The sequence below is a fragment of the Podarcis erhardii genome (genome assembly GCF_964252035.2).
Source record: "Podarcis erhardii genome assembly, chromosome: 5".
Classification (NCBI taxonomy): Eukaryota; Metazoa; Chordata; class Lepidosauria; order Squamata; family Lacertidae; genus Podarcis; species Podarcis erhardii.
Genome location: NC_138509.1, coordinates 30,249,350 through 30,276,263, shown reverse-complemented (window position 1 = coordinate 30,276,263; position 26,914 = coordinate 30,249,350). Strand labels below are relative to the sequence as shown.

At 43.8% G+C, this 26,914-nt stretch overlaps 2 protein-coding genes across 3 annotated transcripts in view; one reads left to right on the top strand and one right to left on the bottom strand.

Moving 5' to 3' along the window:
* Positions 1 to 256: 256 nt before the first annotated feature.
* Positions 257 to 22,394, bottom strand: LOC309342755 (uncharacterized protein; the record flags this gene model as incomplete). Its single annotated transcript, XM_081863581.1, has 3 exons — positions 257 to 290; positions 10,075 to 10,144; positions 21,312 to 22,394. 2 exons carry the CDS (start codon positions 22,392 to 22,394, stop codon positions 10,076 to 10,078), a joined length of 1,152 nt encoding a protein of 383 aa, XP_081719707.1. The 3' UTR covers positions 257 to 290; position 10,075.
* The window catches only part of CHST3 (carbohydrate sulfotransferase 3), a 41,091-nt gene continuing 35,872 nt past the window's right edge, over positions 21,696 to 26,914 (top strand). The window contains exon 1 of one of the 2 annotated variants that reach the window (XM_081861885.1): positions 21,696 to 22,166. The gene's annotated coding sequence lies outside the window, so the exon portion shown is untranslated. The remainder of the gene's footprint in view (positions 22,167 to 26,914) is intronic. The other variant, XM_081861881.1, reaches the window with a different exon arrangement.

Genomic DNA, 26,914 nt, shown 5'->3' with positions numbered 1-26,914 from the left:
TGTGTGGTTTACAGGATCTGCTCCTAAACTATGGACTGAGGGCAAACCTTGCTGAAGCTAGAGTGGTCTGGATCTGTCCATTGCCTTGATAGGAAGGAGACTGATCTAGATCTATGTCACCTTTAATTTTGTGATGGAAGAAAGGCAGAATATATACGTACTAAACAGATGTATCAACGTAGTTCACATTCTGTGTAATGATGTATGTTGTCCTCAGAAACTCAAGAGGAAGTTGATCAACTTTTTCTTAAGTATGCCTATTCACCATATAACACATCTTGCAACATTTCCTGGGTGATAAGAAAATTAAGATTGTCAGGCTTCCCCCCTGGTTTTTGTTTTTTTTAAGGAAGCAAAAACACCAGGCCTGCTAGTGTGCTTTTAAACAAGGATTGATACTGTATGCAGCAGTCAGCAGCAGATAAAAGTTTTTCATGACCATGGAAAGAAATGTTTTCACTTGATAATTGTTGCAGGTCAAAGTGCTATTGAAAAGTTGGACGGCTTCTTCTACTTTCACTTCTTCATTGTAATATGAACATATGGAGAAATATAAAGTGCATCTGGACTAACTACCGTTTCTGTTTGAGGTACCAGTTCCGTTCTTTTTGAAGCTACACTTACCAAGATATCTAAAAAAGAAAATATAAAAATTAGCTTGGCTGATCTCCAACCAACATGGTCTTTCTGGATCAGATTCATTTTATTATATAGCTGGGGTACCCGTGTCTGCTGGGCCTCCCCAAAGTTGATGGGCATTGCCATTCAAATGGTGTGTGTGTACTGTGTCATATGATTGATTATGCAGGGCTTACCTACCCCCCCCCCCCCCGCCATTTTATTCAAGTTGGCACCCCTGCTCTGGGCGTTCCTTCTGGCCAGTTTATGAAAGAAGGAAGAAGCCATACCATAAAAGTGCAGAAATCCAGAAGGGCACTTAGCTGCCCAGATTTATTACACCACCCTCATTTAAAGAGTCCAGAGAACACGCCTTCCCCTTCAGTAGGAAAACTGCTGCTGCTACTCCCAGCTAAACAAGACAGAGGAGCTCCTTTGGGTGACCTGTTTATTGAGTATTCATTTTGATTTCATCCCATAGGTTCAGTGCAATCAGTCCTGTTTTATGGAATCAATTCTAGGGTGAATGCAAGCACAGCAACAAACCCACAAAATCTTCCGTGTGTTCCTGTTATGCTCTCATGAGTTTGCAGCGTCAGATTTTAGTCACTGCATGCAAAATACATTGGGATGCACAATTTGGCAGTCTGCTGGGCCCCAGCTTTGGAAAGGCTGAGAGATATAGCTTGGATGCCCTCCAGATTTTATGCATTATTCAGAGTGGTGTTTCCCCCCCCCCTCCCTTCTGTCTTCAAGTGATGCAGTAATTTTAAATCGGATAACAGTGTGCAGGACAGCATGAAGTTCAGTGTTACACTGTTCTTGCTTTCATGGATTGGGCCCTATTGAAATGTTGTCCTGTGAGCCACCTTCAGGGTCACTGGTGGAAAGGCAAGGTAGAATTGTTTTAGGATCAAGGTAGACAGAATGTAGATCAGGAGCTACTGGTAGATCTCTGGATTACTTGCAGTGGATTGGCAAGAGTTTCCAACTCCCAGTTGTTTAACAACGGCAAAAACGTTTTTACTAACTAAACTTGGCTGTTGCAATGATGAAAGCTAACCTGGAGTGGACTTCTATGTGAAAGGACTGTGAGCTCAACTCAGTTCAGTTCTGCTACTGAAAAGTAATTCTTAGGTTCAGAATATGCTCAGAGGTACCCTGATCTTTAATTCTAACTGATTGTCTTTTGCACCTGCCTCAAGCTGGTGGGTGTCGGGGTTCTAGTAAAAAAGTAAAGCAGATCTGGACATCTTTAAGTTTGCCTATCCTTTTAAAATAAGAAAACAGGAAATACAAGTGCCAAACTCTTGCCCTTGGTCCTTGGGTGGCACACGCTTTGGTGCTTTTCCGGGAGTTATGGAAGGTTGTAGGCATAATAAGGTAATTTGTGGAGGTGGTGCAAGGAGACAACATTGTACCCAAGTGCCTGGGGGTATGTCTTAAGTGGTTTTAGATTTAATGGCTCACCACATGGTGGGGAAACTGTTTAGGGATGTGCACACATGTGTATGAATGTGAGAGATCTGTGTGCAAGGCCAGCCCTATCATTAGACATAGTGAGGCAGCTGCCCAAAGGCAGAAGATGCAAGCAACAGGTCTTCCCCTGCACCCTCTCTAAGCTACCCTTATTGTCCTCCAGCCTGGTAGAAGCTGCCCCATTGCAATTCAGTAAGATTCAATTGACAGTTCAGTTAACAGGAGCAGGAGGTACTGTATTTGCCTCTGGCAGCAAAATAACTTGACCCATGCACTGATTTATTTGTGTGTGTGTTGCGTTGCGGTTGTGGTTTCCTTAAGTGTAAAGCTGAAGTGAAAGAGGAACAGAAAATGACTTGCAAATTTTTGCAGAACAAGTTAAGATGTGTACACAGAGCTAAACTGCAAAAGGAAGGTGCTGGAAAGTTAGGTCAAGGCAATGTCCCAGTTGAGGCATTTATGGGGCAGGAACAGGCTTTTCACTTGGGGGAAGAACAGTGTCACACTCCCCCCCCCCCCCCGGCACCTTGCATCTGCCACACACCAGAAGGTGACACCTGAGGCGGCTGCTCCCAATGAAGGCTCATGTAGATGAATGATTCATGCCCCTTTTAAACTAAAATAGTACTGGGAAATCCTTGAGTATGGGTCCCTCAGAAGGCCTTAAAGCACTTTTCACCAGTGGGGAAGGAAGCTCATAAGTGAACTCTGTCACCATCTAGTTAAACCAGCTCTTAAATTTCCTCTAATTCATGGGTGCCACATGTGCTGTTCTATTCTATCTCACACAGCCATCTAGGGATGAAAAAGAGATAACAACAACTCAGTTTAGGGCAATGAGATTTTGTGGGACTGAAGGCTGTGGTATCAGGCAAGAGAGGTAAATCCCAAGATACTTCACAGGGTGTGTGTGTGTTGGTGTGCTTTTGCTATGCAGTTAATATTTCTATTTCATATTTTAAGGAAGCTTGTGAATTTTCACAACATCTTTGGAGTGACTTCTTTGGGCATAGCTTTGATGCATGAAAACTGTCAGGAGAATATTTCCTGTGGACACGTTTCATGGGTGCTTACTTTTTATTTTGCTCCTCCACAGCCAATGTGGTATAGTGGTTAGAGCATTGGACAGAGACCTGGGAGACCAGGGTTCAAAGTCATATAGCTCACAGGGCAACCTTGCACCAGTTGCTGTCTCTCAGCCTAGCCTATCTCACAGGCATGTTGTGAGGGAAAAACGCAGAGTGGGGAGCCACCTCGAGCTCTTTGAAGGAAAGGTGGGATACATAAATGTTGAAACAACAGCTACAGCTGTTTTCCTTTGTGTGTGTCTTGGTTAATGCCTAATGTAAATAATCACTGAAGGTCACAGTATTTGCTTTGGATTAGAAAAAAGCCCACTATGCCATTTTTCCAATTGCAGAATCAGCTGCAGCAGTCTTTCGTGTGTCTCCTAAATTGCCTGAGGATTTTTCTTAACAAATGGCAGTATACGAATTCACAATATCATGATAATAGATGAATCACATGGGTTACAATGCTCGTGTGAGTTAGGACTCATTTTACCCAACCCCCACATCCAGCATGGATGTGTATTTTCAGGTAGTGTGCATCAACCCTTCTCAACCCTTTTCCTTCAGTTAGTATTTCCACATTCCACTACGGGCATGGATCTCCCCCTTTTTAGATACAGCTTTCCAATATAATAATAATAATAATAATAATAATAATAATAATAATAATAATAATTTATTATTTATTATTTATACCTTGCCCATCTGGCTGGGTTTCCCCAGCCACTCTAGGCAGCTCCCAGCAGAATAATAAAAACATGATAAAAGATCAAACATTTAAAACTTCCCTAAACAGGGCTGCCTTCAGATGTCTTCTAAAAGTTAGATAATTGTTTATTTCCTTGACATCTGATGGGAGGGCGTTCCACAGGATGGGTGCCACTACCAAGAAGGCCTTCTGCCTGGTTCCCTGTAACCTCACTTCTCGCAGTGAGAACTGCCAGAAGGCCCTCGGACCTCAGTGTCCAGGCTGAACGATGGGAGTGGAGACGCTCCTTCAGGTATACTGTGCTGAGGCCATTTTGGGCTTTAAAGGTCAGCACCAACACTTTGAATTATGCTCAGAAACGTCCAGTATACCAGACTTTCACAATGCAGTGCAAGAAAGCTACAATTCACATGCATTTTCATTTGTACACACTCGGGCTGAAGTGCAAATCTATTCTGTTTTAAAATATCTTTTTGCATCAAAACTGGTTTGTGTGAGAGGCAGAAACTGAATACAGTGACGAGTTTAGAGATGGAGGGAAAGACTATCTACAAACCCAATGAGATAAGTAATTGTTTTCAAAGTTTTTTTAGGAAATTATATACACAAGGGCCAGTAAATGAACAAGAAATTGAAGAATTCCTTAGAAATTACGGATTACCAAAAATTTCAGAACAAAATAAAAGGCTTCTGAATGAGAAAATAACAGAACAAGAGATAGAGGGTGCCATCCAGAATATGCAACTGGGAAAATCACCAGGACCAGATGGCTTGACTGCCAGTTACTACAAAATGCTGAAGGATTGGTTAATACAACCATTAAAGGAAGTTTGCAATGAAATTATGGAGGGGAAAAAGGCACCTGAATTGTGGAAAGAGGCTTTCATCTCGCTTATACCGAAAACAGAGACTGAAAAAAACCAGGTTAAAAACTACCGCCCTATATCTTTACTCAATGTGGATTACAAAATTTTTGCAGACATTTTGGCAAAAAGATTGAAGAGAGTGTTACTAGGGGAGATTCATAAGGACCAAACTGGCTTTCTCCCAGGGAGACATATGTCAGCTAATGTGAGGAACATTATTGATATTTTGGAGATGTTAGAAGTTGACATAAATAGAAAGGCTGTTTTAATTTTCGTGGATGCGGAGAAAGCTTTTGACAACATTTGCTGGAGTTTTATGAAAAAGAATCTCCAAGGGATGGGGGTAGGCCAAGGTTTTGAAAACGGTATAGGTGCAATATATTCAGAACAAAAAGCAAAGTTAATTGTAAATAATGTGGTAATGGAAGAAATATCTATAGAAAAAGGTACACAACAGGGTTGCCCAATATCCCCTCTACTCTTTATATCAGTCCTGGAGGTTTTGTTAAATATGATTAGAAGGGATCAGTTGGTTAAAGGAATTTAGGTCGGAGCTAGATACTATAAATTAAGAGCATTTGCAGATGACCTAGTTTTGACTCTGCAACAGCCAGATACCAGTACTAAAAGAGTGTTAGAACTAATTGAAATATTTGGTCAAGTAGCAGGATTTAAACTGAATAAACAGAAAACAAAGGTTTTGGAAAAAAACTTAACAACGGAAGAAAGAGAGAGGTTTCAGAGTGAAACAGGTTTGGAGATAACAAAGAAAGTGAAATACCTGGGGGTAAACTTAACATCTAAGAATGTGAATTTATTTAAAGACAATTATGAAAAATGTTGGTCAGAAGTAAAGAAAGATTTAGAAACATGGTCAAGGTTGAAACTGTCCTTGTTAGGTCGAATTGCTACTATTAAGATGAATGTATTGCCTAGAATGTTATTTTTGTTTCAGACCTTACAAATTCTGGACAAGATGGATTGTTTCAAGAGGTGGCAGAAAGATATATCAAAATTTGTCTGGCAGGGCAAAAAGCCCAGAATAAAGTTTAAGATTTTAACTGATGCAAAAGATAGAGGGGGGTTTGCTCTGCCGGACTTAAGATTATATTACGAAGCAGCAGCTTTTTGCTGGCTGAAAGACTGGCTACTTCTTGAGAACACAGACATCTTAGACTTGGAAGGATATGATAATTGTTTTGGCTGGCATGCATACTTATGGTACAACAAGGCAGTGGTGTACAAAGGTTTTAAAAATCATATTGTTAGAAAAGCATTATATAATGTTTGGAGCAGATACAAAGACCTACTGGAAACTAAAACTCCCAGGTGGTTGTCACCAATGGAAGCCAAGGGGGTGAAAAAACTTAATATGGATTCTAAATGGCCAAAATATTGTGAAATCTTAGAACATGAAGGTGAAAGGGTCAAGCTTCAGAGTTATGAAAAACTAAAGTCCAAAGTTCGAGATTGGTTGCATTACTACCAGATAAATGAGACATTTAAAGAGGACAGGAAAATAGGATTCCAGAAGGAGAGGTCAAAGTTAGAAACGGAACTGTTAGAACCCAATACTAAGAATCTGTCAAGAATGTATAATTTGCTGCTTAAGTGGAATACACAGGAGGAAACGGTGAAATCAGCCATGATTAAATGGGCACAGGATATCGGTCATGACATTATGTTTGCTGACTGGGAACAGTTATGGACCACTGGTGTTAAGTTCACGGCATGTAATGCCTTAAAAGAAAATATAATGAAAATGATTTACAGGTGGTACATGACCCCAGTCAAGCTTTCAAAAATTTACCATTTGCCCAATAATAAATGCTGGAAATGTAATGAGAATGAAGGTACCTTTTATCACCTATGGTGGACCTGCCCGAGGGTGAAAGCATTCTGGGAAATGATCTATAATGAAATTAAGAAAGTCCTTAAATGGACATTTACTAAGAAACCAGAGGCTTTTCTCCTGGGCATGGTTGGCCAATTGGTGCCAAAGAAGGATAGGATTTTCTTTATGTATGCTACTACTGCAGCAAGAATTCTTCTGGCAAAGTATTGGAAGATGCAAGAACTACCTACTCTTGAAGAATGGCAGACAAAGGTGATTGACTTCATGGGACTGGCAGAGATGACTGGCAGAATTCGTGACCAGGGGAAAGAGGCAGTGGAAGAAGACTGGAAGAAATTTAAAATATATCTTAAAAACTGTTGTAAAATTGATGAGTGTTAAGATGTCAAGGGGTAAGAAGCAGAGAACTACAGCTGTAATCAACAAATTTATGGGAATGTAATGAAGGGATTTAAATGGGTAATTTGACTAAAGGGTTGCTAAAAAATTCTTTTTAAAATAAGGATGCAGCGAAAGGGAGGTATGGGGAAGTCGACTGAAAGAAGTTACAGGAAAATAAGATTATGAAATTATATATGTTTAAATGTTTTGTATGTTTTTGTCTTGTGTTTTGTTTGTTCTTATTATGTGTTTGAAAAATGAATAAAAATTATTTTTTTTAAAAAAAACTGGTTTGTGTGGGGGAATACATGCATTGATTCATTGAAAGAAATTGGATGTGTCTGGATTGGGGTTGACCTCATGTGTACAAAGCTGAAAACAAACAAGCCCAGCACATTCAGAGTGTACTGAATGCACACTAAACCATCTAGCTCTTGGACACTGAGACAAAATTTCCTTGTCTATGTTTTCTACCTACAGGTCAGCAGAGGGAGCCAGAGCATAATACTTTATGTCATGATCTTGGGACCACGGCAAGGAACTCCATGACTCAGTTAGTGCTTATGCTGCCAATACCTAAGGCAGTGTCATGCTAAGTAGCACCCTCCAGCAAAAAGACAAGATCCAACCCAATGGAAAGGACAACAATTAGCTATTAGGACTAAAGCCCCAAACAATGTTAAGACATATTTATTTGCCATTGTTATTTGAGGCTTTGTAGCAGGAGTTGGGAAATGGCTCCAGCTGGCAGGCTGAATCCCTATTTACCCCATTCTTGGTGAGCCACGTTTGAGTGGTGTAAATCACCACAGTGACACCTGTTTTTCCCTCCTGAGTCTCAGGTAGGGGTGGTCAGCATTCCTTCCTCTGATCAACTAGCAACAGTGATTCAATGCCCTTGAATACGTGAGTTACCTGCTGGTGGACTCATCATCCTTCACGACTGTCTTGTTAATAACGTAATATCACTATACTCCAGCCACTCAGTGGAGAAAACTATTGGATTTTGTTGGCTTCCCAGGGTAGCCATGTGATTAGGAAGAAACAGCAACCCCACCCGTGCACTTGTGCTTCTAACTTCAGCTCTGTGTGGATAAATTAACAGGTGAAGCTTTTCATGGCATGGAAATAAGCATTATTGCCTGCTAAACAACTGCATATCAATCCACTGCTAAAGGTACAACTGCAAAGCTCAGCTGAAAAGTTGGCAGCCCTGTGATGACCAGTGTTGGTCAAAGTTTCTTGGTCTCAAAAGTTGTCAATAAAAATCCTTTTAGGCTCAATGGTCTGCAGCCCAATTGTTCCTTCCTTATTTCTCCAGTCCTGCCTGGGTTGCAACATCCAGAACCTAAAACAGAAGCTAAGTCGCCTTTTGGAATTGATGGCTTTTCCCATTGCAGCACTACAGGGACTAGTGGTGTGTCCCAGTGGAAAGTCGCGTTTGTGTGTATTGAAGGTAAAGTAAATAATCCGTTCACAACTGTCTAAAGTGGCCTGGCTCCAAAGAACTGCACAACAAGCTACCCAGGGGAAATTTGGACGTGTTTCTCAAGCAACAGCTCCCCAAGCCACAAGGTAAACTGCGCTTGTTTTGAAAAGGAGGGGAGTTTCCTAAGCAGTTTGTGATGTAGCATAATGGTCTGCCATTCAAAGGGTGTGTGTGAATTCTACTGAGCACGCCCAATGCCTTGATTGCATCTAAAGTAGCTCTTTGGATCCCAGCCAATGAATTTCTCAGTTCATTCTTTGCAACTTAAGTATAGGTTTGCTTGTTGTTGTTTTTTTAAATTATATTAGATTTTAAAAGGAGATTCTGGTTCTCATTAAAGACTGTTTTGTTAATGGTGGTGCTGTAGGCAATGCACATCTCTTATTCATTTATTTAATGAATTAATAGGTCGTCGTTCAAAGTACACCAAGGAATTGCACTAGGGGGAGCTGGCTTCAAGCAGCAGGCCCGTTGGCAGATCAACTCTGTGTTTACAAAGATCTCTGCAAAAGTGACTTCAAGGCTGATAACATCAACCCTGCCGTGTGGGAATCCCTAGCTGACTGTATCAGGTATTGTATTGTGTCAGGTATAGTCAGGTATTGTATCCACAGCAGTGACCAGAGGAGGAATGGCCTCTGGGAGAAGCACAGGGAGAAGGAAAAGCCATGATGTATTTGCAGCAACACAACTCGACACCTTCATCTGCCCCAGCTGCAATAATAAAACATGTCTCTGCCATATTGGTCTCTACAGCCACAGCAGGCGCTGTAACTCTCCAACTGTTTGACTTCAACCCCAATAGGCGCATTCCTCTATTGTCTCCTGAGGCAGGCTGAAGCCAACCACAACAACAAAAAGTACACCATCTCCCCCTTGGTGGCTTACAACATTACAGTCATACCTCATGTTACATTTGCTTCAGGTTACGTGTTTTCAGGTTGCGGACCGCGGGAAACCTGGAAGTACCGGAACAGGTTACTTCCAGGTTTCGCCGCTCGCGCAGAAGTGCTAAATCGTGCCTGCGCAGATGTGGCGCTTCAGCTTGCGAACGCTGCGGATTGCGGACGTGCCTCCGTCACAGATTACGTCTGCAATCCGAGGTTCCACTGTATTATGATTATTACTTCATTCCACGTAGAAACTGATCCCTATGAAACATCTCAAAGTGATATAACAATAAAGACATCAACAAATAATAACAACAGCAAGAAGCAATTCCATATGTAAAAACAAGTTCAAATCCAATGTAGACCGGGATAAATATCTGCACTTGTTTGAAAAAGACCACCTTCAACAGGCCCCAAAGAGAAATAGAGGCTGTGTCTGTCTGATATTCCACCGGACGGAGCTTCAAAAGGCAAGTGCTGCCATGCTAAGGGCCCAGTTCCTACATCATATAGAACGGACCACCTGATGGTGTCTGCAGGTGGCCCTCTCTTGTGTAGCACAGTGACTGGCTGGGTAGAAAAGGGCTGAGACAATTTTTAGGCATCCTGCCCTGAGCTGTATAAGGCTCTCACCAGCACCAGCTCCCAGAACTTAGCTTAGTAGCTAATTCAGTACAATTCTTTCTACAGTGGTGTAACATGGCGGAGATAGCTTACCTCAGTGAGCAGCCAAGCCGCTGCATTTTGCACCAGCTGCAGCTTCCGGGCCAAGCTCAGTGGGCAGCCCCTGCAGTTGAAACAGAAAAAAATACAGTATATCATTTATATATTGCAATACGATATAAAAATAATATTACGACCATACTAAAGATCAAACAATATGCTAACAGTAATAATAATAGCAGCAGTTAAGCATTTCACTTTTCCTTATCCAATTCCACCAGCCATTCATCTATGAAATCAGGCAACTGTATTGTCAAACAACACAGCTGGCCTGCGCTTGGAGGACGGCTATTAATCACTGCTCAAAAGCCCAGCAGGATTCCCTTTCAAGTTTTGTGTGTGTGTGCAGCTTCTATTCATTTTTTGAAACACAGTCGAGTCATAGAAGCACCATGAGGGATCTCAGGCATAGCCTCACTTTGCCTTCGCACTCCCTTTTAAGCTGAATCAAGACCAGAACCCCAAAGTGTCAGCCATTCACCCCACTGCATCTTCTGTGAGATGCAGTCTGCACATCCACTACTCTCTATTACTATTTGCTCCTTTTGAAGCAACCATACTTTCTGCTTCCAAACCGAAGAGGGATTAAATGATACAACTATTTACATATGAAGCTGTTTTCCGTTTCTTTATTTTACCTAAACAAAGCAAAAGAAAGTTGTAAAGTGGAAATGTAAAGTAGTATATTCTGGACCACCCCCCCCCCGTGGCTTTAAAAAGACAACCAGGTTAAGCAAATATCCTAATGCTCCCCCCCAAATAAATGCATGGTATATCAAAGGTATCAGAGTATGCTTTGCCATTGATCTGCGTGAGATAAATGGATTTATGGAGGTAGCCTTCCGCATAACAAAAAATACTTTTAAGGAAAAGTGGGACTGAGTTTTTAGGGATGCACGCTCATCTGCTTAATTGTTAGTTTTTGGCTGACTCGTTCTGTCTTTTACATATTTCCAGATGCTTGCCTAGTGACTGTGTGGGGTTAATTGAAAAACCCGTCGGCACGAAATCAGGTGACGTTGCTGACACATCACCAGTTTGGACCAAAATGCAGATATTCAGAACTGCTGCAAGATAATTGGAATCAGATGTCTTTTTCCCTACCCTAAGCCTAAGGCATTTTGGTTGCTTTAGCAACTTATTCCCCTTGCTTCTCTTCTGATGTCATTCTTGGACTGCATTGCTTTGGAACATAGTGGCAGTGGCTGCCAGGATGAGGAGGTGTGCGGTGGCTGGAAATATAGCCTGTGTGGAGACACACACACACAGCCACTGGGAGGCTGAGGGTGCAATCCTGCCAGCTAGTCATAACTTCATTGAAAGCAGTGGAGTGCAATTGGGGTTATGATTGATGCTGGATTGGATCCTGTGTGTCTAAGACCAGAGATGGATGTTGGTTTGGTGTTTTTCAGAGTTGAAGGTGGCATGGTATAGCTATACCACTATGATAGAACCAGACCTCTATTTCTCATGCTGTACATACTTTGTCTTGGACTGGCTGGGTGAAGAGAAGTGCTGGGAGGCACCAGCTGGGGAACCCCCAGGGGAAGAAGGCTCAGAGCCAGGGGACTGCTGGTGGGACGATGCGTGGTCAGAGGGAGAAAAGGGGAGAAGAATGGGAGGAGGATGTGTCGGGAGCTGAAGAGGCAACAGGGTTTAGTGAGCAGAAAGAGGCTGTGGCAGACGGCAGTTCAGATTCAGAGACAGGAGAGTAGGAGGGCCAAGAGACAGAGATACGGCAGGCTGCTAAAGAATCCAGGGAATCTCATCCTCCTGCTGCAACCTCAGATCTCCTAGAACACACAGATAAATGAAGAGGGCAGAGCAATGAGAGAAAAAACAATGGAACCTTAGGTTACTGGGGAAGGAACTGCGGAAGGCGCCATAGAGAGCAGTGGGAAGGTGGGGACTTTCGGTCCTTGCAACTGCTTCATGGGGGCAAGACATGCCCTGGGAAGGTTTGCTGCGACCACTAGGACTGAGCTGTTTTGTTTCTTTGAATAAAGAGTTCGCTGACATCTGGTACTTTATTGTTTTATTGCTGACCTATGCCTGACTTCCAGCTCCTGACATACTTTCTCCTTCTCTTTCCTGTGCTACTATTATTTCTGGTCAAATAGGATGAGGAGGCTTTTCTGGTGCATCAAAACCTTGCAGCACTTGTTGGACCAAAGGTAATAGCGGGACAAAATAAACCAATGTATACACATTGCTATGGGCACTGATGTCTTGATCATGCCAACTCTCTTAAAAAGCATTGCCTGTTTCTTGAGAGGCTGGATTTTAACTGTTCTATGAAGGCAAAGATATTGCTACATTTGAGTCCTTTGTCACCGTGAGCGGCAACCATATACAGTGGTACCTTGGTACTCGAATGGCTTGGCTCCCGAACAAATCGGTTCCCGAATGCCGCAAACCCGGAAATAAGTGTTCTGGTTTGCGAATGTTTTTTGGAAGCCGAATGTCCAACACAGCTTCCAATTGAGTCCAGGAAGCTCCTGCAGCCAATCAGAAGCCGTGCCTTGGTTTTTGAATGGTTTTGGGAGTCGAGAACCAAGGTACCACTGTAATCATCTCAGGATGGATGCCTATTTTAATTTGCAGGGTGCATATAATGAGACAGTCTCGTGGCGTCCACACTGCACAATTATCATGCCATCTTTCCTTTCCTATTTAGGTTTTGTTGGACCACACCTCCCATCTTCTCTGACCATTGGCCATGCTGGGTAAGGCTGATGGGAGTTGGAGTCCAACACCACCTGGAGGACTGACATGCTGGCAACGTAGGTTGACTTGGCATTTGGCTCCTGAGATTGCTTTGCCGTGTGTTCTGCTCACAACCTGCATTTGCTGCACCGCTTTTAAAGCTGTCTGCCAGCAGCTGGGTTGCAGAGCGATGATGCAGGAAGTGTGGGAACAGTTCCAAGCCGGCACATGGCAAAGCAATCATATAACTGCTTGACTGCATGCTGAACTTAGCGCAGCTAAATTCAACCCACATTCCTCATGGGCTGATCTGGTTGTTGGAGTTGGCCCTAACACTGATTGATAATAAAATGGGGAAGGGGAGTTAAGAAATGTTGTGCTTCCAATCCATTCAAAGGGAGGAAACTGTTCTTATTGTGCGTGAAAGTAGTGAATTTTACAAAAGTGCTGTGAAACCAATTGAAAACTGAGATGCCTGCAAAGTATTTATGCCTGTTTGCATGACAAAAGGCTGGTCTCTCAATTTCCTTTTTACATGGGGAGAAAACCACTAAGAACCGTGCAGTCTTGAAGGAGAGCAAGAATGACTTAGTCCTTCTCCAGCAACCTTGATATATTTATTGCTCCAGCTCTTCATGTTGAGGAGAATATTCCCCATAGGTAAAGCAGTTCTCAAATAACACATGCAGCCAATTACAAAACGTCTTGCCTCTGCATTCACTCCCAACATTGCTGTGACTTTTAATTATATTGTTATAAGGTTCTTGCTTAACCGCAACATGTAGGGCACACATTTTCTCGTAACACAGGAAACGATAAGCTTTAAATGTGTCTAGAAATCACACACGAGTCCCAGTGGAATGTGAGCAACCGACAATACCATTATATTTTCACATGTGTATTACGCGTTCTCTGCTGCAAAACTATATGCATGGGGAACTGAGACCAGGACTCTTGCTGGCGTTGTCATCTCTTCATCTGGCAAATCATGAGCATGCCAGCCATTCTGGCCAAAGCATCCATGGTGGTGTGTGGGAAGTTGGGTTGCCATATGTCCTCTTTTCCCAGGACATGTCCTCTTGTAAAAGGGTAAATAAAATAAGAGTTGTCACAGTGATCCATAGTTAAAAGTTGAAGTTGGCAAATGTGTCTTCTTTTTCGCTCTTCAAAATATGGCCACTGAGAAGTAGCTTGCTGATGAACAGCACTAAGGCTGATGTACATTTTTATGCAGAGAGGGATAGTAGAGCCTAGCAGCTAAAATAGTAAGCTGTGAAGGAAGAACTCCCTGGTTCAGATTTCACCCCTGACATGAACTCACTGCTTTGGGAAGGCAAAGAGGACAGTTTCACCCCCATTCGCATGTTTAAATCTTGCTATCGGTCAGGCTTCAGGGAATCCTATCTCCCTCATGGTGGAAGCAAAGAAGCAGATAAAAAAAGATGAGTTCTTACCAATTAGTTTATTCAATATTCACAGAGAGAGACGAAGGAATGCAGTTTCTCTTAGATAATGGTGTTGCTCTGAGTAAAGTCCCACCCCCTCAGTCTCTCCTATTCTATGTCACCCCTGCGCCGGCTGAGCTATGCTTTCTGCCTCTGAGCTTTCTGTTCTACAACAGTGGTACCTCTGGTTGTGAATGGGATCCGTTCTGGAGTCCCTTTTGCAACATGAGCAGAACGCAACCCGCATCTGCGCGTGTTGCGATTCTCCACGTCTGCGCACGTGTGTGACGTTATTTTGCACGTCTGTGCATGCATGAGCGGTGAAACCCGGAAGTAACTCTTTCCGGTACTTCTGGGTCACTCCGGAACGCAACCTGAAAAATCGTATCATGAAGCAAACGCGACACGAGGTATGACTGTACTCTCAATGCACGCCTGGTCCTGGGGGGGGGGGTCAGGAATGCTATCCAGAGACACTGAGTCTGTCAGCTGTCTCTCCCCTGGTGCTTCTTCTTCCTGGTGCTCTCCCAATATTTCCCAGCTTCTCCCCTCTGCAGCCTCTGAACTGTGACCTTCTGCAAACCACTGTTCTAAATCTATACTGTCCTCCTCTTCTTGGAAAGGTGCAGGAAGCGGGGGGCGGTTCCCACCATTCCTCCTCAGTTCAGTCTCTGACACTATCATTCTTGAGGAGCACAGTTTGTTTGTGCTCTTTGGGAAGGGGACATAGCTGAGTGGCAGAACACATGCATTGCACGTATAACGGCTCCTCACTCCCCTGAACTCCTAGAGAGCCACTGTCACTTAAGAGCATACAAGACTGGGCTAGAAAGAATACTGAAGAGGAAGCTGTGGAAGCCAGCTTTTGAAGAGTCCATCTCTCCTGACCCCTGACTATTGGCCACATTTGATGGGGCTGATGGGAACTGGAATCCAAAAACTTTTGGAGGGCCACAGGCAGTGGTGGAGCTTCATGCTCCGGCACTGGGGGGCGGAGAACAGGCGGGGCAGGGCTGGCATGAATCCTGGGGGCGTGGCATGCCGCCTGCGGGGTTGTGGCACCCAGCACGGGCAGGGGGGCAGCCGCAATGGCACCACACCGGGATAGCGCTGCCAGGGGTGGTGCGCTCCCTCCACACTCCTCTTCCTCTTTCAGTGGCCACAGGTTTCCCGTCCCTGAGAGAGGGCAATGTTGAGACTCAGTGTAAGACAGCTTCTTTGTTCAGCACATCTATTTCCCTTGCAGGTTAATATGCCTTTTGGATATTTTTTTGAACTGAAGGGGACAAATGGAGGTTTACCACCACTCCCAGAGGGAAAAAATACTGAGCACAATTCCAGCAAATATAAACGTGGCACAACTTTGATGTACATACATGCATAATTAATTATATGCCCATTTCATTACCTGGATGCGCATGTAGAGTTTAACCTTGTTTTTAAACAAAATTGAGCTTTCCAATAAGAATTGCATAATTTAAAGCAACGAATGCAACACATTTTACAAATCCCACAAAGAGAACACAGTGCAAGGAGGGTCGGGAGAGAAGAAAAACAAGAAAGGAATGCAGGAGAAAGGATGTGAGAAGGTATAGGAGGCTCGGAGCTAAAGATGCCTTCTCCAGTACAAAACAGGTGAGCCTGCTGACATCAGGATCTAGAGAGCCCTTTGTAAGAGTGGAAGGCACCTTCACATGCGCAGGTGGGATATCTCTGATTTCTGACAGTCCCTCTCCAGCTGCAATCCCTTTTCCCCGCCTCAAGCCATTCTGTCCCTCTGCCCATCAGAAGTTGCTTGGGGAGGCGCACAAAGGGCTGCAGTGGCAGCAAGGAGGCAGAAGAGGCCTGGTGCCCAAGCAGAAGGCTGCTTGCATTCCCCACCTTGCTCAACACTTTTGAACATCTTGCATTAGATATACGGTGAACCATTGTTAACATGGAAATGTTTTTTTAAAAAGCATAGAGATCTGAAAATGTCCCTTGTAAGTGTCCTCTTGATTGCGCAGCACAGAAAGTTCGGTTCAAACTCAAGCAGCTACCACAGACTAGGATTTAGGGGTTGTGGGGCAGATAAACCAGCAGCTGGACTAAACGACTGTCCCAGTACCCACATCACCAGCATGTTTTTTTGGTCATGCAGCTTATGATCTGCATGCGTAATCTGTGTCCATTTGCTTCGGTATGCTAGTTTCAACGACAATGGTGGAAAACCATTAATTAATGAGCTAAGCGGTAATCAAGAGCCATCGTAATTAGTTCACACCATTTCACTATGGCTGTTTTAGAAACACAAGATTATGCCAGAAAATATTAAGTACCTTAAGGATATAATCATATTTGTTGGGGTGATTTAGAGAAACAAAATGCCACTCTCCAACTGGAAATCCAGCTGCTTCTGCTAATATGATTCTGCCTTGAATCTAACAATATGAAGCTCAGGGGGAGCCATAAAACCTCCAAACATGATGTGGAATACTGTTTTCTATGCATAAAACGCCACAGCCTTAGGGGAATTTTTTTTCATATCTTTCCAAAGCTAGATGTGAGTTCTGTATCCTCCATTTGGAAGCCCAACAACTCCCCTTTCCAAGGGTTTGACATGTTTCCAGTTCCAGCTCCCAGTACATGCAGACCTTTTTTCGCACGACAAGGAAAGGAGCCATAACTTAATCTCGTGTGCTCTGAGCCCAGAGCTGCCAGGAATATAAGCAAAAGCATTTCTGCAATGAAGGCTTATGCTTTAAAATCAGTTTGCTCAAGATTTTCAATGTGAGGACTACACCTAAGTAAAAGGAACCAGTGATTAGAAGATGGCACGATCTTCTTAGCTCAGGAGATTTCATCACCCCTCTTTATGCTATTTCTTAACTGTGCTTCTGGTAAGAACTTAGAAGGGTGACACAATGAGCGGGCAAAATCAGCTTGAACAAATCACTTTTTGCATATGACACAAACATGTTACCGCCATGCAGATGTCAAGGAAATAAACAACTATTTGACAAAATACAGCAGTATAAAACAATTTCAAGGAACAAGGCACAAAACCATTGCACCAACAATAAACAATAACATTTGGGGTCCTGCACATCACCTGCAGCTTACTCAAAATGTACACAATTCTTCTTTTGTGTGATATAACAGCCATAACTTATTTGCATTCTTTTAAATTCATGTTGCACAGAGGGCATTGTGCGGCTGTAGTAGCATGCAACAACCATCACCATTTTCTCAAGAACTCAAAGAAGAAGAAGGAAACCCCCACAGAGGTGCAGCAACCTCAGAAGTCACATTACACCTATGGTTCCATCAGTCTGGCAGGCTCCTGTAGTTGCGAGCCAGGAAGCAATTTAAAATTGATGCTAGGGTGAGAAATTGAATTTGTTGACCTCTTGCTAAACCAGCAGGGGATTACTATTATTCTTATATCTGAGCCTGTGCTATGCTGTTAAAAACAAAAAAACTCACTGTTTCAAGCCTGTGGCAAAGGGCGAGGCTTGAAGGATGGATGACAAAAAAGCTGCCAAAGGCAGATGATTGGAAAATATGGAAAGACTGAGAGGTTCAAAGGCATGGCTCATCTACTAGAGCCTGATTACTTTGGAAATATCATTTTCAGACAGAGCCATTTTGGTGCTTAAAGGATAGTGCAAAAAATCTGCAACTGGGGATATCATGCAGCCCAGACCCATTTATCTAGGGATGCATTGGTGTAGATACACATATATGTGAGTAGTAACTGTTTAGCACATAGTATTTATAATTCATTAAATTTAAAGCATTTCCCAAGGATGTTTCAACAACAACAACAACAACAAAGCTCCCAGAGTGTCCTAAAGTGCCACCAGGTTTGCAATCTAAAAAAAGATGGCACATAAGGAACAAGGGATGGGGAGGGCAGAGAAAAACAAGCAAACTTTGGATACCTGTTCTTAAACAAGGCAGTGGAGGCTTAGGATCAGAGTTTTCCTTCTCCGAGATGGGCTACCTTCCCAGGTTGACAAGCACCATCTGCCCTCACTTTCTTCTACAAGCAAGTGCACCAGAGTCTGTCTTCACATGCAGGGGAAGTCCCTAACTCAGCAAGGGTTTGAGGCCCATTAGCTACCCGCACCTGGTTTAGCCAGCCATGTGAAGCAGTTCCGGCTGTGTGGCCACTGTTGCTGATTGCTTCCAGGAGATACAGTTGAGAGCTGAGCGCAGGATGGGGACCAAAGGTGGACAAACTACCCCCAGCAGGAACGTGATGTGTCCCACACTAAAGATACAACCCCTCCCCAACTACTAGGTCTATACTGTACATGTAGAACAGCTGCCTCCCAACAGAAGCCCCATCATCCTTTGCCACATAAGTTGCTGCTTTGGCAAGCAGAGGACATTCAAAAAGATGGCTGGCAATGCTTTTTAAAAGGAAAACAAATTGAAAGTCCTGCTGCGTACACACAATCCCTCATGCATCTGTAAATGGATGCTTGGTCCCTAGGGTGAAGAAGGTGAAAGATGATCAGGGAAGCCTTTGCGAAAGCAGCAGTGGAAGGTGGATCAGTTTTCTTAATGCATGAATGCAAAGCCAATGAAAGATTGGGATTAGTAGAGGAAGGAACACTGGGTAAGTATAGGACGTAATGCATATGGGCAAAGTTAGGCTCCTTGCCCTGCAGAATCACCACAAGAAAGCTGCTTTATTCACTTCCAGAAAATGCAAGGCAAGATGTAGCCAGAAATAACCACGGTGGAATGAGCGTGCAGGGCAGGGGGTGCCAAGCTTTTGGGGCCTGTGGACATATCTACACACACACACTCACACACTGCATCCAAGAACACACCACTATCTATTATATTGTAGTGGTTCTTCTAAGCTGAATTTCAACATGGGTGGGGGAGAGATTCTGGGGTCCCAGGGAAGGCATTTGCAGGTACCTATGTGGCTGGTGGGCCCCATGTTGGTGACTCCTGAGTAGGGGGGATGCATCCTGTTAAACTTCCTCATAGCACGCACACATCAAACCTGCTTCCTGTGGATTGTACACAGAAGCTGTGTAAGAAACACTGCAAAACTGCAGATTGGGGTAAAGACACTTTGGGCCCCAAGTGTGATGGTAGGCTGACAGTTAGGAGGTGACATGCCATTAGGTGTGGCAGCCAGTGGTGGGTGGTGCAAGAGTTTATATTTTAGCATGACCTGCCACATAGCTTTTTCACTGTGTGTATGCGCCTTAGGAAACTGGCTGGCTGTGGCTAATCAATGCATGGGAGTAAGACCATAGCTCAATGGTAGAGCATCTGCATGCATAACGTCCCTTGCCTTGATATGGCAGCTTCCTACGAACACCAGCAACGATGTGCTGTATGAGAAGTAAAGACTATGTTTTGGAACAAGATGGAGATAAATTGAAATTGCAGAGTTTTGAGAAATTAAAAAACAAAGTGTGAGACTGGCTTCACTATTATCAGATAATGGAGGCTTACAAACTGGATAAGAAAATTGGCTTCCAGGTGGAAAAATCGAAATTAGAAACAGAATTGTTAGAACCCAAAATTAAGGTTTTGTCAAGGATGTATAACTTGCTGCTGAAATGGAATACTCAGGATGAGATGGTGAAGTCTGTTATGATTAAATGGGCACAGGATGTTGGACATAATATTATGTTTGCTGACTGGGAACAGTTATGGACCACCGGTATGAAATTCAAGGCATGTAATGCCTTAAGAGAGAATATTATGAAAATGATTTACAGGTGGTACATGACCCCAGTCAAGCTTGCAAAAATATATCATTTGCCTGATAATAAATGTTGGAAATGTAAAGAGACTGAAGGCACATTCTTTCACCTTTGGTGGACATGCCCGAGGATTAAGGCCTTCTGGGAGATGATATATAATGAAATGAAGAAAGTACTTAAATATACCTTTCTGAAGAAACCAGAGGCCTTTCTCCTGGGCATGGTCAGCCAATTGGTGTCAAAGAAGGACAGGACTTTCTTTATGTATGCGACAACAGCAGCAAGAATACTCATCGCAAAATATTGGAAGACACAAGATTTACCCACCCGGGAAGAATGGCAGATGAAGATGATAGACTATATGGGACTGGCAGACATGACCGGCAGGATCTGAGACCAGGGAAAAGAGTCGGCGGAAGAAGATTGGAAGAAGTTTAAAGACTATTTGCAGAAACATTGTAAAATTAATGAGTGTTAGAATAATGTTGGACAGAAAATTAAGTGGTTTCCAGCTGTAATGTTTTAAGAGATATGGAAAATAAGGTTCTGAAATAAGCTAAAACTAATGGTGAGGATTTGCTGAATTTACAATTTGAATTGGAATATAAGAAAGGGAGGTATGAGGAAGTCCGGAAAATAAGTTAAAAGAAAATAGGTAAAGGGAAATTTTATGTGTTTTTCTTTTTTCTAGTTGGTTTTTTATTTTTTCTTTTCTTTTGTATTTTTGTACTTTTGTTACTTTTTTGTCTTGTTTATTCTGGAAAATTTCAATAAATATTTTAAAAAAGAGAGAGAGGAGTAAAGACTATGTAGAAGACCATCACGCACATCAAACCCAGCATGGTACAATTGTTTTCGGGGCAGGTGGAGATGCTCTCAAGTTTACGACAACTCACACAAAAGCAAAATTTGTGCAAGTGCTGCTTTAGCCCTGGCTGCCGGTATTTCTGCTGTAAAAAGGGCTTCTTGTTCATAGTTCCATGGAAGTGCCTCTCATTTGAAAAGATGGCCCTCTGAGGATGCCTTTCACTCATCTTTGGCCATCACTGCATTTGGCATCGCTTTTTCCAAGCAATTCCTGGCATCTGAGCACTAGTGCATGCTTCCAGCTCCCAACTCAACCACTCAACCTGTGGACTCCTGACGGTATCATTAAAGGGCTTGTTATGCTCCAGGCGGCGTCCATCCCTGCACCAGAAGCTTGCAAGTGAAGGGCCGAACCCTGACACTACGTACTACAAGCCTGCCGAGCTCCTTTCCCTGAATCACACCCTTCCCGGCAAGGTGTGCTGTCAATCATTCCCCGCCACCCCACGCCTGGAGGTGCACTTTTGGACAGCGGCGGCCCACAGATACACACCCACAACTCACGGGCAGGATGAAAGTGGCGCCTTTTCTCTCCGGCTCCGCACAAAAACCCAGCAACCCCAAAGCACCCCTCGTGCAGCGCGACTCCTCGCTCCCGCCAGCAGCACGCAAGCGCCCCAGCAACGTAGCCGCATATTTTGTCGGCGAGGGTCTTGGACAAAGCCAACAGAAGGGTCCTTGTTAGCCGGCTACTCCCTGGAGAGGGAGGGTGGGAAGGGAGAGCGCGCGCAAGAAGGAGCGAAGTGGGGAGGGGGCGGCGGCGGCGGGGTGGAGCTGGTCTCTCTCTCTCTCTCTCTCTCTCTCTCTCTCTCTCTCTCTCTCTCTCTCTCCCGCTGCCTGCCTCCCCCTCCGCCTGCAAAAGCTGAGGGAGCGAGGGCGGGAGCAGCCGGAGCCGGGAGGGGATGCCGCGACTTTGCGAACACTTTGCAACTCTCCCTCGCCGGAGGCAGCGCTTCTCCCCGGCCTCGCCAAGGGCTCCCCCTGAAGCGCACGTCGCGGCCGGGCCGCTGGGGAAGCGCTCCAGGAACCCCGGCCAAGGAAAGGAGCGCGCGTCTTCTGAGGGGAAGCCGGAGAGAGGTGGAGAAGGAGAAGGAGGAGGAGGAGGGACTCCTTTCCTCGTCCCCAGGGCGCGCCCTCCCGCCTGACCTCGCGCACCCCGCGCCTCAGAGGGGGCACCTTTCAAGCAGCTTTCCTCAGCAAAAGACGGCGAGCCGGAGTGGATGGTCGCCAGGCTGCTGCTGCTGCTGCTGCTGCTCCTGCCGTCGGCTGCCTCGAAGTCCCTTTCGGGACAAAGGCTTCCCGGAGCCGGCCCTTCCTTGGAAAGAGGCTGCGAGGATCCCGCGTCCGGGTAAGGAGGAGGAGGAGGCGAGACATCTCGCGCCCGAGCCGCGCCTCCCGCGCGCTGCCACGCGGGGCTTCCCCGGCCGGCTGCGCCCTTGTCTTCTTTCTGCCGCTTTTCACGCTCTTTTGTTTCTCGGTGGCGGACGAGTCCTTTTGTGCTGTGCGCTGATGGGTTTCTAGCTTCTCGGATGTGTCGGGAGGGAAGGGAGGAAGGAGCCAAGCCTGGTGGCCGCATCCTGATGCTGGGAAAGCAGGACAAGGGGCTTTCCTTCCTTTAAAGAGAGAGAGATACCCCCAAATTCCCAAGCGGCTCGCGAAGTTTTGTAGGAAGAGAAAGTAGCAGCAGGCTTTTGTTTTCCAATGGTTCCTAAGTTGGATATATTTTATTATAGGGCTCGGTGGGTAGAGAGCAAAGCACCTTTAAAGTTGCATTGTTTCGGTGATAGAAATACCTGTGTTTTAAATCTCTGGCGCTGAATGAAACCCATAGGACTTGGAAGGGCTTAACTTTTGGTTTGTGCCCGTAGATGTTATTTTTGACACAGCCTGTTGTATTGCTGAAGCAGAAAATGGTCCATATTGGCGCTTGAAACAGAAAGAAGGGAGACTTTACCTGAAGTTATTAGGGGTTTTTTTTGGGGGGGGGGTCACATATTGGTGTAAGATGCAAGATGTGGGCTTTTGAATTGTACAGGACTCTTCCTAACCAGAAGGTTGTGGTGCTGAATGGGAGTTTTCAGACAAGCAACTTGAACGCTGTGTTTCAGAGATTAGTTGCTGGTCCGAACAAAAGTATGTTTCTCGAGGCCTCATCAGACAAAACGAAGGGCATAGTTCACCAGGAGTTTATTCTGCATCAGCCCAATTGAAATGAATGTCAGCTTTGTAAGGGTGCTCCCATTCCATCATCATCATTAATTAAATTTGTATACCGCCCTATACCCACAGGTCTCAGGGCGGTCAATAGGGATGGTATCAAACATTTTCTAAACAAAGGCTAGTTCTGTGTAGCAATACCTCATATGGAGTTTATAATGTATGATAAATATACACACTTTCATATCAACATGTGTACATCTGGAAAAATAGATATGTATTGGAGTTGACACCATTTCTGCATGTAAGTAGCTATTGTCCAGAGAATTTGTCACACGTGAAATGGTCCTCTCTTGCATTATATTCCCTGTCCTTTGGGAATAACAAAATGACTGTGGTGCCTGCTTTACAGATGAGGAACTGAAACCATTGGCAATCAGTGCAAACATTCAGAAAAGGTATTGTGGTATAGTCCTTCCATGACATCACTACATAATACCGGAGGCATGTGGTACAGTCCTTCCATCACATTACCACTAAATAATACTGGAGATGTATTCCCCTGCAGCAGAAACTTCCTGAGCGTTAAGGACAATCATGTTAAAGAGAGAAAGTTGGCATACAATTTTCTTCCTCAAATCATAGCTTTCTGTTTGTATAAAGTTATTGACATGGATAAGCATTTAAACATGACAGCCCCACACCTGCTTTCAAAAGTGGTGCAGTCACTGGGGGGACGGGAACAGTCTCACATGTGTTTTATTTCTGGGCAGGGAGTTAAGCAGGTTCTCAGAGGTAAACGTGCGCAGGTTCATTGTTCCGTCCGCTAAACTTGCAAGGTACCTAAACTGCTATGTGGACCACAGGGGAGTTAATGTGGTGCATGAATGCCATCTGTCTTGTTGGTATCTGATGCACTGATCTGAAAAGTGAATGGGAAGTATCTGCAGAGATTACCAGAATCATATCATAAGAGTAAAATGGTATCCGTTGCCAGAATTTCCAAGAACAAGACCTTTTGTTGCCCTTTTTTTACTCTGAAGTGATACCCGACCCCACAGACCTTCTGCATTTAAGACATAATCCAATATGTTTGGCAGAAGGATGAAATCGCAAGAGATGATGAAAAAAATAATCAGAGAAATCCAAGTAGAACAGATCAGGTCTGTGTAAATTCTGCACGTAAATCAGAATCCTGCATCAATGTAACCCAAATTTCTTAGCAAAAAATTAATCCTGTGACACACTCATTTTGCAAATATACCAAAATGGCATAACTCCTCTTATTCGGTGTGATTTTGCACATTTTACTTTATAGTGGGTGTGAAGGATAGGTTATAGTGTTTCTGCCTAGTCATGGAAGAGTAGCAGCCTCATTCCTGACCACTGGAAGTTTTGTTCTGCAATCCTTTGGTTTCTGCAGTTTCTCTGGGTACTAGCCACACGTTTTCAAGTATAACTTCATAAGTGCCAAAGTACAGAAACTTACTTTTTTCCTGGTTAATTTGTTAAGGAAGCTGAATTCTGCACACACAACTTTTACTGATAGTCATAGCCACTACATGGAAGTTCTTCTGCAAAAGACATAGAAGACAATATTCAAAGAAAAAGATGTATGTATTATGTATGTATGTATGTATGTATTATGTATTTGTTACATTTGCACCCCACTTTTCCTCTAGGGAGCTTGAGGTGGTGTAAATGGTTCTCCCCCTCTCCAATTTACCCACAAAACAACCCTGCCTTGTTAAGGGTGCTGGGAATTGTGGTTTGTGAGTTGCAAGCTATCATTGTTGTTGTTGTTTAGTAAATTTGTTAGTCACTCCAAGACAACCCAAAGAGACTTACAGTTCTCAGAATTAATGGGGGATGTTTTTCAAATGTACTTTAAAGGTCTGGTGTGTATGCAGCCTAAAGCTACTACACCATTACTGTCCCCATCTTCATCATCTTCATCATTATCAGTTCATTAAATGTTAGTGTACGTTGTGTGGGAAAATATAAAATAAACATGGTTCACACTCAATGGGTTTACCATACGATGCTGCTGAGAGATAAGGGATAAGTGAGACTTAACTGAAGGTGAGAAATCCGAGCAAATTCTATAGTTCATCTCTGTAAGCAATTATACATTTGGTAGCAATGTTAGCAGTCCCTATGGGCCTTCCAAACTGTAAGGTTGAAATTCTTTATTTTCCAACTTTGGAATACAATATGCGTTTTCTACAAACAAGCTTTTCAGATGCTTTGTCTGAAAAAGAAACGCTTCATTAAAACCAAAACCGCATACATAATGTAAATTGCCAGCAGATTTCAATAGAAGCAATACTGGTGGTAGGAAATGACAGGCGCAAAGGCACGATAAAGCCTTTGTTTGGACTAGAGGACTACAGCATATGATAGGCTTTTGCCAGATGAAGGTCTCCTGTAACAATGATCTTTAATTGACTAAATAAGGGAAGACATTCATTGGAGTGAAAAGGAAGGCTCACGCTTTGAAAGCTGATGGGAACAAAGGATGGTTAGGGTGTGCCTGTACTAGCTCCTCTTCTTGCATTTCTTGTAATTTCAGCCCAGTTTCCTCCTCACTGCCTTGGCACTAGTCTTGGCCCACATTTTTGCACATACCTTTCTTGTATGCATGAGAATCCACTTCCCTGGATTGAGGGCCACTTGAAACAAAAAATGCCCAATGCATTTGCTCAAGGAAAGCTTGTCATCTCTGCACTTAAATGCCATCATTTGAGAGCAAAAAAGAAGGGGGTGAAGTGCTCTGAGATGTTCCTATGGAATTCCTACATAGCTATGATTGATCAAGCTCAGTGGTGACTTAATATTTGCCCTCCGGATAGAAATTAGCATTAGAAATTTGCAAGGTGCAGTGGTGGGATTTGTCTGCGCCTAACCAACCTAGCAGTTCGAAAGCACGTCAAAGTGCAAGTAGATAAATAGGTACCGCTCCGGCGGGAAGGTAAATGGCGTTTCTGTGTGCTGCTCTGGTTCGCCAGAAGCGGCTTAGTCATTCTGGCTACATGACCTGGAAGCTGTACGCCGGCTTCCTCAGCCAATAAAACGAGATGAGCGCCACAACCCCAGAGTCGGCGACAACTGGACCTAATGGTTAGGGGTCCCTTTACCTTTAACCAATTTTCAAAATGCAAAAGACAATGGCACTGAAGAAGTAGAGGGCAAGGTGAGAAGTTAGGAAGTTTGGATGAGGGATGTTGGGGAGAACATTTGCCCAAATCAATTGCCAGATGGTTAGCTCCTCTTTAAAGAGGTTCTAGCTTTCCACAAGAAATGAAAGAAGAGGAGACAGCACATGAAATGAAAGGAAGGAAGATAGCAGCAGCACATGCAGTTAACAGCTCTCCCCGACCCTGCTCCTTCACAAAGGAACATATGTAGATTTGTAAATTAAGCGAGTTACAAACTCTTTTCTTGTCACATTAGAGAAAGACTGTAATTCACGTTGCCAGCTCATGTACTAATTTTCTTCCAATTATGATATTAACGCTTCAAAGGAAAGTGCTTCAATCATACACCTACATTCGCACTGTGGTCTCAGTTCATATATTTTCACCCTGATCTCAATCAGGACTTCAGTTTTTAAAGGCATACCTGATTGCTACAAAACTCTAATACCTTTTGCTCAGCCTGCCTTTCCACTCTTTGGATTCAGGGTGTTATGAGCTAGTTGCAAAGCAATCTGCACACAAGGAGGAGTAATGTGAGTATGCAAAATCACACTTCTTATTTTGGAGGTGCTGCTTCTCACACTACCCAGAAGCCTCCAGGAGGACATGCCATTAGTGATCGGCTTCTGTCCTGAGGGAGGAAGACTGAGAGAATTTGTAACTATATCCTGCCTTTAGAATCATGACAAATGCCGTTCTGATTTTACACTGATATCCGGTCCTACACATCTCCTCTGCTTCT